Source organism: Heteronotia binoei, chromosome 15 (genome assembly GCF_032191835.1).
Source record: "Heteronotia binoei isolate CCM8104 ecotype False Entrance Well chromosome 15, APGP_CSIRO_Hbin_v1, whole genome shotgun sequence".
NCBI lineage: Eukaryota > Metazoa > Chordata > Lepidosauria > Squamata > Gekkonidae > Heteronotia > Heteronotia binoei.
Genome location: NC_083237.1, coordinates 42209151 through 42222603, shown reverse-complemented (window position 1 = coordinate 42222603; position 13453 = coordinate 42209151). Strand labels below are relative to the sequence as shown.

Sequence of the window (13453 nt, the reverse complement as noted above, 5' to 3'; positions counted from 1 at the left end):
CTTACCCGTTGAGGCTGGAATTTTCTAAGGCGGTGCCCGTCCTGTGTTAGATTGGTGGTTTGGACAACCCATTGACAGGGGTGTATACATCTCCTCCTAGTTGGGGAGTGGGGGTGGGGGCTTAAAGAGGCCTTTGGGTGAACGGTAAGCCTCCGCCTGTTCACTGTTGGTCACCATTAGATGATGGCGCCTAAGAAGGGACAGGGCAAGTCTAAGGGCAAGCAGCCCGCTCGCCCGCCCAGGGGGCGGGGTCAGCAAGGAGCCCCAGCTGAAGATCAGGGCCAGAGTGAGCGGGTTCGTCTCGCCATTATCAGTCAGTTAGATGCCCTCGAACAGGAACGTGTGGCCATGGGTGCACCCATTTGGGTGGGCCGTCGCCGTGCTACCGGCCGGTCGGCACGGCTGACTTTCGAAACTGAATTGCTGGCAAGGCTGTCTGCTTTACAGGGTGGGCAGTCGGAGCCGGAAGGGCCGCTGGCACCGGACCAAGAGGAGGATCCAGGTGAAGGCCCATCGGGCGTGCCAGCGGGGGACGGGGCGGCTGGAAGCGGGGGGCCACCACCCCCTGGAGGTTCCGGCATATTTACGGGTGACGGTGGTAAGCCCATTACTCTGCCAATTCAAGGTTGGCCTTGGGGTCCTGCCCAGCCAACCCCACATCTGCTGGGGGCGAGCGGGGTGGGATGGGGGCCCGGGTGGTCGGGTGCCAGTGAATGGTTGGGCCCCTCTCAGCCGTGGGCATGGGGTTTGCATACACCCAGTTTGCTGTCCAGTGCAGTTCCTGCCCCTATCGGTCAGCAGGTGGGCGCTGAGGCGCCTCCTGCAGCCCCTCCCCCACCGCCCCCACGGGGCGTTTTGCCATGGGGTGGTCAACAGGGGGCACAATTGCAGGGGGCATGGCCAGCTGCTCAAGTGGGTGGGTGGTTCTATCCACCGAACCCCTATGCAAGCATCCCTTTTCAAGCTCTCCCTTATGGCGACACTTCTTTGCCTTTGGGGGATCATTTGACGGCGGCCACGCGCGAGAAAATTCTCCGTGGGGAGTACGTCGATGTTTTTGGTCTTCTGTTTCGGGAGCTCGAGAGGAAAAGTAAGGATGAGCTCGACGACAGGGACAAGGAAAAGATAAAGCGGAGGAAAGTTGACAGGGCCTGGGCAAATTGGTTGCCTGGCTTCCTGATCTATGCCGGGGTCATCGCAAGGGCACAGCCGGCTAGGGCGGCCCCCCCTTTTTCAATATATAGATATAGTCTATAGGGCCTATACGGACTTCGCCAGGGCAGCATGGCTGCAGTACGACGAAGCTTTCCGGATGCGGGCCGCCGTCAATCCTGGTATGCCATGGGACCACATAAATCAGCAACTGTGGTTGCAGCTGATGGCTCCAGCAAAACCGAATTCCAGGGATAGGTCCGATAGCGGCCATTTGGTGCAGAAATCTCAGCAGCAGCAGATTACCCCAGGTGCCCGCGTTTCCGCGGGCCAGCCGGAACATTCGCGGTTGTTGTGCTGGGAGTTCGCTTCCAAGGGGGTCTGTCCCAGGGACCCCTGTAAGTTCCGTCACGAGTGTCCGCTGTGCAGTGGGCCCCACGCACTGTCGGCCTGTAGTAGATCAAAGCCTGGATCGGGCGGTAAGCGCCCCGGAGGCGGAGGCGGCGGTTCACAGCCACCTGGAAAAGGGGCCCAGCCCCATCCGCCTGCCGGCCCCCAGTAGGTTATTGCTGCATACCTGGGTAGGGCTGATGTTAACTGTTCAGGGGATAGTTTTACTTTGGGGTTTTCGGATCTGGGTCTTGAACAGGTGCCGGGATGTAATAGCTAAGGAATGCGATCCTCCATGGACTGTTGGGGGCGGCCTAAGGTCTGCTCTTCTCCATTTTGGGCGGAATGGGTCCGCGCTGCCTTGCTGTTGGCCTTCTTTGGGGCCCTGCGCAGGGGCGAGCTGGTAGTGCAGCCACGGGCTGACACTTCTGGGAGGGCGCTCCAATCCGGAGTTGTTAAAATTACCAATGGTCAGCTGGTTCTGACGATTCACCGGTCCAGGATTGGTCGGAGGCGGGGGGGAGCCGTCATCACGATTGGCATGTGTGCTCTGCAGGAATTCTGTCCGGTCGGGGCTCTTTGTCGCTACAACCTGCTCAGGGGCAGGGTGCACGGTCCTGTTCTTGGGTGTGATTATGGCTCCCCTCTTGCCAAATATCAGTTTTGGTCGGTCTCAAGCTAGGCTCTGGTTCGATTGGGTCTTGCTGGCGTCAAATTTGGGACGCATTCCTCCGGATCGGGGCGGCCTCCACAGCTGCTGCTATGGGCTACGCGCCCTCTGCCATCCAGCATACTGGCTGATGGTGGTCGGCGGCTTACGAGTTTATGTGCGCCCCCTGGCACCTAGCAGGCGGGTGGGGGGGGGGGTTGGTTAATATTTTGTGCATGTTGCTGACTGTGGTTTGTTTTTCAGGTGCTGTGGCTCGGGGTGAGAGAAGGCGAGTTCTCATCTGCGGTCACAGTATGGTTTTTGGGTTTGCCCATTTCGCCAGTCGGTCCCCTGTGGGCACCCAGCTCTGTCTAAGGGCATGGGCTACTGTGGAATGGCTGGGTCGTCGGGGGCTGCGCTGGCCCGGGATCATGCCACTTCTGTTTAGGGAGCGTAGGGCGTTGCCTCCACACATTCTCGTCGTTCATTTAGGAGGGAACGACTTGGGGTCACTGCGTGGGAAGGCTCTTTCCCAGCAGGCGTTGGCTGCCTTTGCGAAATTTGTCGCAGGTGGCCTGGGGTTATATTGGTGTGGTCGGTAACTTGGCCTCACAGAGTGTGGAGGTACGCCATTTCGCCGGGTGGAATCGAACGGGCCAGACGGAAGGCCAGTGGGGCCACTCAGAAGGCCATGGAGGAGGGACTAGGAATTTCCCTCCCTCATCCGGCCATACGGGTCAATCAAAGTGACCTGTATCGGCCGGATGGTGTTCATTTATCCAATTGGGCAACCGGGCCTTTTTTTTAGCGAAAGTCGGCAGGGGGTGCGGTTGGCTCTGGGCCACCCGTTGGGGCGCTAATGCCTAAGCAGAGGCTTGGCATTGGCGGTGGCTGGATGAGGTTTGGCCATTGGGTTTTCCAGGGGAGCACCTATGGCCTAGCACCATTGGTGCGGTGGTCTGCAGGAACCGTAGATGGGCTAAACGGCTCAGTACGGTGATGCAGATCACAGGGAGCCTCACCTGGTTGGATCTTTCCATGGGGATTGATGCCAGCCCGGTTGGTGATGGCTCCAGGCCTGGCCGCTCAGTTACAACCCGATTACGGCGAGTTTGTGCTGGGGGCAGGGTGGCTCGCCCTTTGGACAAGGCGGGGTCCAGGTGTTGACCCCAGGGCTTGTCTGGTCGGGTTTTCCCCTCCCTGCCAGTTATATTTGTTAATTCTAATAAAGCGGCCCGGTTTAAATCCCAACAATTGTGTCTGCCTCTTCATTCCGACTGGGGGGGCAAGGTCCGGCCCCTTCCCAGCTGAGCCAGCTTGCAGGCTATAGGCTGGGGGCCGTCTTTGCACCCCGGAAGGAGGGAGGGGCAGCAAGATCACCCGACATACGGGTGTTTCTGCAAGGCGCGGAGTTGGGGCTATATAAGCCCCGGCTCCCGCCTTAGCACACAGTTTTGTTTCGGCTCTCTGCCCGCCCACCCTTCCCATTGGCAGTACAGGTATATCTGGTCGCCTTTTGGGGCCAGGTAGGAATTTTTTCACTCCCGCACAATTGGCCTATGTGGGGGTGTTTTTCGCCTACCTTGTACTGCCTAGTAGGTTAGGTTTTGTTGAGTATTAGTTCGGTCGCAGGCTGGATGAGGTTTGGCCATTGGGTTTTCCAGGGGAGCACCTATGGCCTAGCACCGTTGGTGCGGTGGTCTGCAGGAACCGTAGATGGGCTAAACGGCTCAGTACGGTGATGCAGATCACAGGGAGCCTCACCTGGTTGGATCTTTCCATGGGGATTGATGCCAGCCCGGTTGGTGATGGCTCCAGGCCTGGCCGCTCAGTTACAACCCGATTACGGCGGGTTTGTGCTGGGGGCAGGGTGGCTCGCCCTTTGGACAAGGCGGGGTCCAGGTGTTGACCCCAGGGCTTGTCTGGTCGGGTTTTCCCCTCCCTGCCAGTTATATTTGTTAATTCTAATAAAGCGGCCCGGTTTAAATCCCAACAATTGTGTCTGCCTCTTCATTCCGACTGGGGGGGCAAAAAAAAACAAGGACCTGCAGCTCATGGTATATGTATCTGCAAGACTTTTTTTTTTTTTAGCAGGAATGCAGTTCCGGCTGGCTTGGAATCAGGGTTTATGGTTTGATATGCAAATGCATCCCTGCTGGGCTTTTTCAACCAAAGAAAGCCTTGTGCAAAACAATGCTAACTTCAGGGGGTGTGGTCTAATATGCAAAACAGTCCCTGCTGGGCCTTTTCTACAAAACAGCCCTGTGTGTCTGAGTCCCTGAGTTTCATCTCTCATGTCTCCCGGTAAGAAGCAGGGCTGATGAAAGTTCATTTATACATATTCCAGGTTGATGTGACTGCTTCCATGTTATAGATCACATTAATCTTCTGTCCACATGGGATGACAGTACTGCCTGTTTTCGGAAGTGCTGCATTTGGGATGAGGTCACAGCAGAATGTGTAAAGTACTGGGGTCGGCGCAGTAAGAGACCAGAGTCGGAGAGTGATTTCAGCAAGCTTTACTTCAGGAACACCAACACAAACTGAACTCTATTCACACCTCCTGCTCCTTTATACAATTCTTGCCCCCTTCTGATTGGACCTTAACTATGTACATGGATTGGCTATTTACAGAGGCCTAAGGGCCTATCAGGGTACAGTATGAGCCTAGATGTTGATTGGCTACTTATGTTTCAATCCTTCCCCTGATTGGGCATGCTTAGGCCTTCTCTGGAACCCTGGTGTGGAGTACAAGCTTGGCTTGTTCAGCTTCCCTCCAAAAGTAACAGTTCCCTCCAAAAGTAACAGTTCTCCATTTGAACCTAGGACACAACAGAATGGTAGAGCACATTGTGTTTGAAGAATGTCCTCAGGATCTCCAGTGAAAGATCTCAAGTGTGAAAGACATGGGGAAGTCTTCTTCCTGAGAAACTGAAGACCAGCTTCTGGTCACTTAGATGGATACATCCACCTGTTCTGTTTCTGAAGAGGGTCCCCTTTTGACCAGCCCAGCAGGCTGCGCTGGGGTTCATGGGACCTGCATGGACGAAAGTCATGTGGGATGGGCAATATAATGAGGGAAGCTGGGCAAAATTTCACAAAAAAACCCCCAGTTAGCTGGGTTCAACCTACTGTAGAAATACTAGGTTGTATGGACCAATGACTTACTTAAAAAAAATGCTTTTTCATGTATTCTGATACCTAAGATGGCATCATCTACTGTCTTCAAAAGCAGGCCGCCAGGATTTTATCAGCTGCTTCAGGATTTTATGTAAGCATGCACTTTGAAAGTGTGAAAGACTGGTATGTTACCCAAGTAGAACAAGAGGAGACACAGATACAGTGGAGGAATCAAACTTGCCCTATGAACTGTACTAACTGTTCAACACCCCTGACACTTTAGAGTTGCTCTTGAGATTGTCAAGAACAAGAACATCTTCCAAATGAAATAAAAGTAGGTATGGACAAATACCTCTTATCTTGTTTCAATATGTTATTGTTATGAAAGGTTTCAGGGCACTCATTTCATTGTAGATACTAATGATTTGTTTCTTTATGTGGGATTATGATATGATACTTATAATGAGTCTGATTGCATCATTTTCTCCTGCCTGCTAACAAGGGAGAAGAGGTCTGCTTTGGTCACCCAAAAAGTGGATTGGGGTCCATGGGAAGGAATGGGGAAATCTAACTTTTCATTCCCCTCCTCCTTGGTATTTTAAATTGAACTCAGAATCCCCCACTATTTCTGAGGATTAAAGAAAGATTTGTTACTTTGATCATCTCATCTATTTTGGTCCTGAGAAGAAGATGCTAAATAGTATTCTATTATTATATCAGGCTGGTTAGATTTACAGTATTTTTAGAATCACAGTTGGACAAACTCCCAGCAAGCTTATTAGCCTTAGAGCCATGAAAGCCTGCAAATGTCTTTAATCTGGAACAACCATCAGGCCTCCTTCCGTACCTTGTGTATTTCAAGTGGGAAACAGGGAATTAAGATAAGAAGAGGGTCAGCATGCCCAATGTGCCTTCCCACCTAAAACATTCCAGTAACTAGTGAAACCCTTAGTTCAGATTATGCTTGGTTAGCCATGGGGAGAAAAATTAATTCTTCTGGTTAATGTGGTATAAATATTCAAAGAATCACATTAGATCTTTCTAGTTGCTTGAAGACTAACACTCAGCATACAACTACAGGAGTCAACAATACTGTCCAAGAGACATTTGTTCCTGGCTAGGGTGGGTACTGTTTCCGAAAGGTCTAGCCAGCTATCATTGTTGTTGGATTTCAGAACTGAGTTTCAACTGTACAGTTTGTCCTTGAGTGTTCAGTATTGCTTTGTGACTTCTAAATTCCATAAACCAGACAAGTTGAAACCTAGGATTACTAAGGTCTTTATGTTGGACAAGATGGATACAGTTTCCAGAAGAAATATACCATGCTAACTTAAATCAGTACAGAATCTGTGAGTTGAATCCAGCCATTCCCTGTGCATGGACCACCCCCCACCCCCGGTTCTGATAGTCCAGGTCAGATCCTGAGCAGTAAGTGTCTATAGCTCTTTCCTATTTACTGGCAGTTGGTGACATCTTGAAATCTGCTCAGAGCCAAGATGTTGGTGTGCCAGCACATGCCAGTTGTGTTGCTGAGTTGTGTTTCCTGCTTTTAAGTGAATAAATTTCTTATAATACTGGAAAGCTGAAGGACTGTTCCTTGTTAGTTATTCAAGTCTTCTTTCTTTGCAGTGGCTAAATATCAGTTGATACAATGCTTCCTTTTATGTTTCACAGGGTTGAGTGAAGATATTAAAGCTCGTGGCTGAATGACTATGAGGCCAGGAATCTTGTTGCTCTATTTCACACTATGGAATTTTGCTGGGGCTACTTTCCCAGAAGATTTGACTCCACTCAATATTAATGACTGTGAGTATTAATAGTAGGGAAATTACCCAATGATTCATCCCCTCTCACACATGCTCATGTGTGAGCATGTGCACACACAGAGCAATAGTTCCAATGATACTCTAAGCTAGAAACACACATGCACAAACAAATAGCTGCAATGTTTTCATGTTATTTTTTTTAATTGTACAATATTTATACCCCACCTATCTGCCCTCATAAGGGCCACCAAGACAGCTAACAAAATAAAATATACAGCACATAATCAAATCTTAACAAATCATGAATAGCAACAAAAATACTTAAGTGAAACAATTAAAACCAAAACTAAATGTGTATAAAAGTTTAAAAAGCAACAATAAAACATTGAGCAGGAAGGAAGAACCACTGAAGAACCCCAGTAGCCGCTATGCATTACATTTCCTCAGTCAAAAAAATTAAGGATTGGATTCAATACAAATAGAAAGCTCTTCATGGCCTTGGTCCCTCTTATCTGCATGACTGTCTCTATGCTTTGCTCATTGCAGCAGAGATTTCTGCAGGTGACACCCTGCTAATGAGCAAAGTCAACAACTGCCCATTTGTGTGCATTCTCTGTTGTAGTCTTCACTTTAAAAATAATTGGAATTCGCTGAAGAACTCCAGGTTGGATCCAATGAGCTTCTTTACAATCTCATCCAGTTCTCTTCCTTATTATAGGTCCTGCCTCACATGGTTTTTGTCTAAGCAGGTCCCACAAGTCCAGCATAGCATGTTTGGGTGATCAAAGAGGACCTATTCTCCTCACAAGCAGGAAATTTGGTTGGACCTAAGTTTGCATCTTCAACACTGAAATGCTTTGCAAGGAGAGGAGAGTAGGGCACATGGTCCTTAACCAGAGGTCATTTTGTAGGGAAAAAAGGTGGTAGAGCTCATCCAGGTGGTGGAGCTCATTGTTATGCAGCTGCACCTACTATTCAATGGACAAGGTGAGAAGGAGGAGGTGGAACTGTCAGAAAGGTTCAGGATCTGTGCTCCTGTCAGGTCCCACTGAATCTGAGGCCTGTCCTTAACTACGTTGGTGTTCATCAACAAACAAATTTGCTCATGAAGCCTGAATTGAGCCTCAATCCACTGTTCCCTTTTCATAGATGAAGAACATTATCTGGCATTTACGGGCCTTTCAAAAACCTTTGCTCGACCAGAGACCATAATGGATCTCCAGCAAACCTTGATTGTGAACAGAATGCTTTACATCGCCGCTAGGTATGCTGTCTTCCTTTACTCTCTTTCTCTCCTCTTATTTTTGATTCTAACCCAGGTTTCATGTAGTGGTTAAGTGTGCAGACTCTTATCTGGAAGAACCAGGTTTGATTCCCTACTTGTCCACTTGCAACTGCTGGAATGCCCTTGGGTCAGCCATAGCTCTCTCAGAGTTGTCCTTGAAAGGGCAGCTTCTGTGAGAGCTCTCTCAGCCCCACCCACATCACAGAGTGTCTGTTGTGGGGGAGGAAGATATAGGAGATTGTGAGCCACTCCAAGACTGAGATTCAGAGTGAAGGGAGGAGTATAAATCCAATATCATCATCTTCTTCTTTTTTGCTTGTAGCAAACAAAGTGAGTGTCACGTAAGAGAGACAATTTCCCCTGCAGTTATGTACGCTTTCAAATTGAATCACTGGGTTAGATCCAGCCAGGTTTTTCACTTTATCTAACACAATTCTTCTCCTCACCTAATCAATGGGTTTTGGGCATGCAAAGCCCATGATCCCCAGCATAACCTTTTTGAGAGTGATCAAAGAGGGTTCCTTCCTTCTTTTTCATAGTTATAATGTCAACTTTGAAAGCTCTTTCAGGTTCCACAAAGAACTGATTTAGTTCTGCTCTTGAGATGGAATTGAACATATTTCACTTACCTATATAGAACTTAGACCTAGAGGCTCTAAGAGCATCCAGTCCAGTACCCATCATAACAATGACTCTGCTTCTTCTTCTTCCCAAACATTGCTAGGAGACACATGACCTCTCCTCTTAACATTCCTAACTGCATAATTCTTTGTAATTCCTTTCTGCCTTTGGGTGTTTTTACACTGACAGTTTGTGAATCTCTATCACCACATTGGAAACTCACCTTTTACATTACCTAACGTTCTCACAACTGTTTTGCATCGTTGCTGCCTGAAGCATCTACATTTGTTTAGGTGAGATGGGTTCTGGTGCTGCTGCTTGCAACGTTATTCTTGAAAGTAGTTTTGATCCGGTCATTTCTCTACAGGCATATCAAATTTGTATTGTAGAAGTTTTCATGCATTTTAAAAGACTCTTCCAAAAGTCACAAGGTGCAGTAATTTGCATGAGAACTGACAGTACTTGAAATTTTTACATATCATTGCTTGCCTCATCTTGTAATTTAATTTTTTATTGTTTTTGCAGTGTTGACACAATTTCCAAGCAATTGTATACATTTAACTAAGCACTGGTATTTTGGCTGCCCTCTGATCAGAGACCCCCCCCCCCCAATTGAAACACTTTCAGCAGGCAATATAAAAGTTTGGTTACACAAAATGAGCAGAGTAAGTCCACAAAGCAGAATGGTGGCAGGCGATTTGAAGACTCTAAAACTCTGGATCAAACTGAATGTAAAAACACCCTTCATCAGCAGAAAAGCTAGTTTAATTCCATACCAGTGTGTCAACCAGTTCCATAATTGCAGGGTGATGTCTCAAATGCTGCTGGCAGAAAATGTGTACTGACTCCAACAGCCTGTGCTATAGGGCTTATTGGAAGACCCTATGAGATGATGGTGACAGCAACAAAAAATCTCTAATTTACTGCTACCATTGCAGCAGCTAGTTTACATTCAGCTCAACTTGCTAGTTGTTGACTCCAGCATCTGAGTCTTTAAACTCCCAGGAACTAATGACTAGTTGTGACTCTTCTGCATTTTTTTGCTAAGAAAATCTTCCAAATATGTTCTGATTTTGACACTAGTCATAATATGGCTGAGACATTCGATGCAATATTTGGTCCTTTTAGGAATCACTTTGACCTGGTTATTGCAATGGATGATGACAGGGACCTGGGAGCTGTTAAGTTCACCTAGTGTTGCCAGGTCTATGTTGAAAAATACCTGGAGATTTTGGGGGTGGATCCAGGAGAAGGAGGGGATTGGGAGGAAGGGCCTGAACATGATACAATGCCATAGAATCCACCCTTCAAAACAGCCATTTTCTTCAGGAGAGTTGATATCTGCCAGCTTGGGATCAGTTGTAAAAGCAGGAGCTCTCCAGGCCCCACCTGGAGGCTGGCAACCCTAACTGGTCACCTCTTCCATATCAGACACTTACCCATACATCACATACATTAAGGAGTCCCTAATGTCCATTATAAATCAATCACTGACTCAGAACATCTCAGTGGTCATACAACTACTAGTTTAAAAAAATGATCACTGGAGAATTATATGACCAATTATTGCCTAGTCTGTAATTTTTCTTTCCTGGGCAAGGTGATAGACAAAGCTGCAGAGTAGGGATGTGCATTTGGTTTGGCCGAACCGTATTTACAGCCGAATCACCACTGATTCGGCTGTATATGGAATAGGCTGCAGCCGATCCCCATAGGCGCCCATTATACGGCAGCTGAATACGGCTCTCCGTATACTTACGAATAGCTATTCGTAAGTATACGGCTGTCAATTCAAAAGGCGGGAAAGTAGCTTCTGCAGCCTCAAAGGAGCTGCTTGCCTACTTTCCCGCCTTTAGTTGCCTTTTCCATAGCCTTCCTGGGATCAGGGAGGGGGGGGATGGGGAAGAGGAGCCCCAGCAGTCAATCCAAAGCATGCATTTGCAAAATGCATTGCAAATGCATGCTTTGCAGGGCTTTTTAAGGAGTCTTCCTGGCTGGACTCCTCCATTGCTGCTTTGTTGGTTGGTGTGAGAGATTGTGCTGCTGGCTGGCTGGCCCTTGGCTTCAGCTGCTGCCTGCTGCTCTCTCACTCAGCCTTACCAGACTTCCCTGGACTAGAGAAGACAAGGTAAGACAGTATTGGGGTTCTTGTTTTTATTTATTGTTGGTAAAAGGACTTTTTAAGACTCAGAGTCCCTTTACTTATCCAGATTTGGGTGGTGGTGGTTGTGGGGTAGCTTATTTGGGGTTAGGGGGTTAGGGGTTTCTGCTTAGGGAGGGGGGCTGGGGTGGCGGGGGTTTGCCAATTTGCCCATATCTTAATTTAGTGAGAGGACTTTTAAAAGTGCAGTGTCCTTTTACTTCTCCTGATTTGGGTGGCTTGGATTTCTTGGGGTTAGGGTGAAGGGTTTTTTTTTGGGGGGGGAGGGGTTGGCAAAGTTCCTGTATTGTTAAAAGTTATTTTTTTACTGTTTTAAAAGTATTCAGTGTTTGATTTGTTGCTGCTGTGTTGTGCTGCTGCTGTTACTAATTTCCATTGTTTAAAAGGCCACTTTTGTCCCCCTTTTCCTGGTTCTGGTTTTTTTTTTTTTGGGGGGGGGTGTTGTTGACTGATTTGGCCTGAGCTTTCTTATTGGTGAAAAGGCCACTTTTTTAACACTTGGCCTTTTGTGATTCTGCTGGTTTTGTTTTGGTTTTTTTAAATTACCTCAGGTTGGTGTGGGGGTTGGCGAGGGTGTGTGTGGGCTGGGTCACTTTCTTGTTTTTATAGAGTAGATTGTGTGTTCTGTGGCAGGGAAGCTGGCACCTGGGTGAGAGACCCAGAACCAGCAGGCTTGTTGTGGTTGGCCAGCTCTCCCGTGTTGTTTAGGGCAGGGCTGGAGAGCTGGCATCTGGGTTTGCTGCAGACCTTGAGCAGATTGTGTTTTGTGTGGCAGTGACGTTGGCAACTGGGTTTATATTGGTTCCAGGCCTGCACTGCAGGGTTCATAGAGTAGATAGAGGGATGGCCCATAGGGTATAATGATGGAATAGGGGCACCCTCTTTGGGTGCCCGTGGAATGGGATCCCCTGGCCCAATCTTTTTGGGACTTGGGGGGGGGGTTGGAGGGGAGAGTCCCCTGCAAATTTGGGGGCTCTCCCTCAAACCCCCTCCCCTCCAGGTGGCTTCAAATATACCCTATTTGCCATTGATTTCAATGACCCATAGGGTATAATAGGGCCTATATTCGGAAATAGCTGCGCATCCACCGTATATGCGGCTATTCCAAATGCGGTATTCAGGAGTATACGGGGATTCCAAATCCCGCCCCCCCCCCCGTATACTTCCGAATCCGTGTAAATCCGATTTTTTTTTTTTTTTTGCACATCCCTACTGCAGAGCGACACTAGGCCTTCCTGGATAACTCTTTTATCCCAGTTTCAGGTCGGCTATGGGACAGATGGAGAAGGAGGCCCTAACAAATGACCTCCATTTAAAAGTAGGCTAAGGTTATACCTCTCTACTACTTTTACTAGACTTTTAATCATCTTTAATACAGTGGAGCTTGCCATCCTACTGAGACATTTGGAGGTGAAAAATAGGGATTATGTGTTGTGCTTTGAATTTGTTTAAATCAGAGGTGGCCAACGGTAGCTCTCCAGATGTTTTTTGCCTACAACTCCCATCAGCCCCAGCCATTGGCCATGCTGGCTGGGGCTGATGGGAGTTGTAGGCAAAAAACATCTGGAGAGCTACCGTTGGCCACCCCTGGTTTAAATCATTCCTTAAAGATAAGGGACAAGTCTTTTGTAGTTCCACAAGACTCTCCATATTATTCAATTTCTGTATAAAGCCCTTATGTGAATGGTTTTGGAACAGAGCATCATCAAAATAATGATGCCACCCAGATCTACATTTCTTTATCCAAATAACCTGGTGAACTAGCATCTGAATACTGTGGTCAAATAGCTAAAAGAAAATACAAACTGAATCCTCACAAGATGGAGGAAATGTTGGTTTGGAAGGTCAGAGTTCCAAAGGATATGGTATACCACACTTTTCATAAGGCCCAGCAGCCTCTTGCTGACTCAGGTTTGGTTTTGGGTTGTTGTTGTTTTTTTGCATTTTTATATTTTGTATTAAAGAAAGAATTTTATAAATTAACAATACTAACAAAATTCTTTATATTTTAATAGGCATGATTTCTATAAAAGGCTCATCTTCATCTCTTCTTCATCTTTTTTCTACTTTCTTCTCCCAAAGATAACATAGTAAAGTTTAAAAGATTATCAAGCACATTAGTTAAGAGCCTAGGGTCAATTCTGAATCCAGCTTTATTGCTGGAGAAGAAAGCTGAAGCAGCTGTTAAAAAGGTGTTCTACCAACTCAACTTGGAGCAAGCTCAATTCAGCTATGTTTCCTACATTGGAGTGCATCTGACCAGCTTTTTGGAGTCTAAGAAAGGCAAGTGGGGTCCCTCCTTGACCACC

At 47.6% G+C, this 13453-nt stretch overlaps 1 protein-coding gene across 1 annotated transcript in view; it reads left to right on the top strand.

Moving 5' to 3' along the window:
* The first annotated feature begins 348 nt into the window (after nucleotides 1-348).
* Nucleotides 349-13453, top strand: part of LOC132583583 (semaphorin-6A-like) — a 46803-nt gene continuing 33698 nt past the window's right edge. Inside the window, exons 1-4 of the mRNA XM_060255207.1 lie at nucleotides 349-598; nucleotides 965-1090; nucleotides 1245-1334; nucleotides 8227-8341. Coding sequence (XP_060111190.1) covers nucleotides 349-598; nucleotides 965-1090; nucleotides 1245-1334; nucleotides 8227-8341 — 581 coding nt within the window. The remainder of the gene's footprint in view (nucleotides 599-964; nucleotides 1091-1244; nucleotides 1335-8226; nucleotides 8342-13453) is intronic.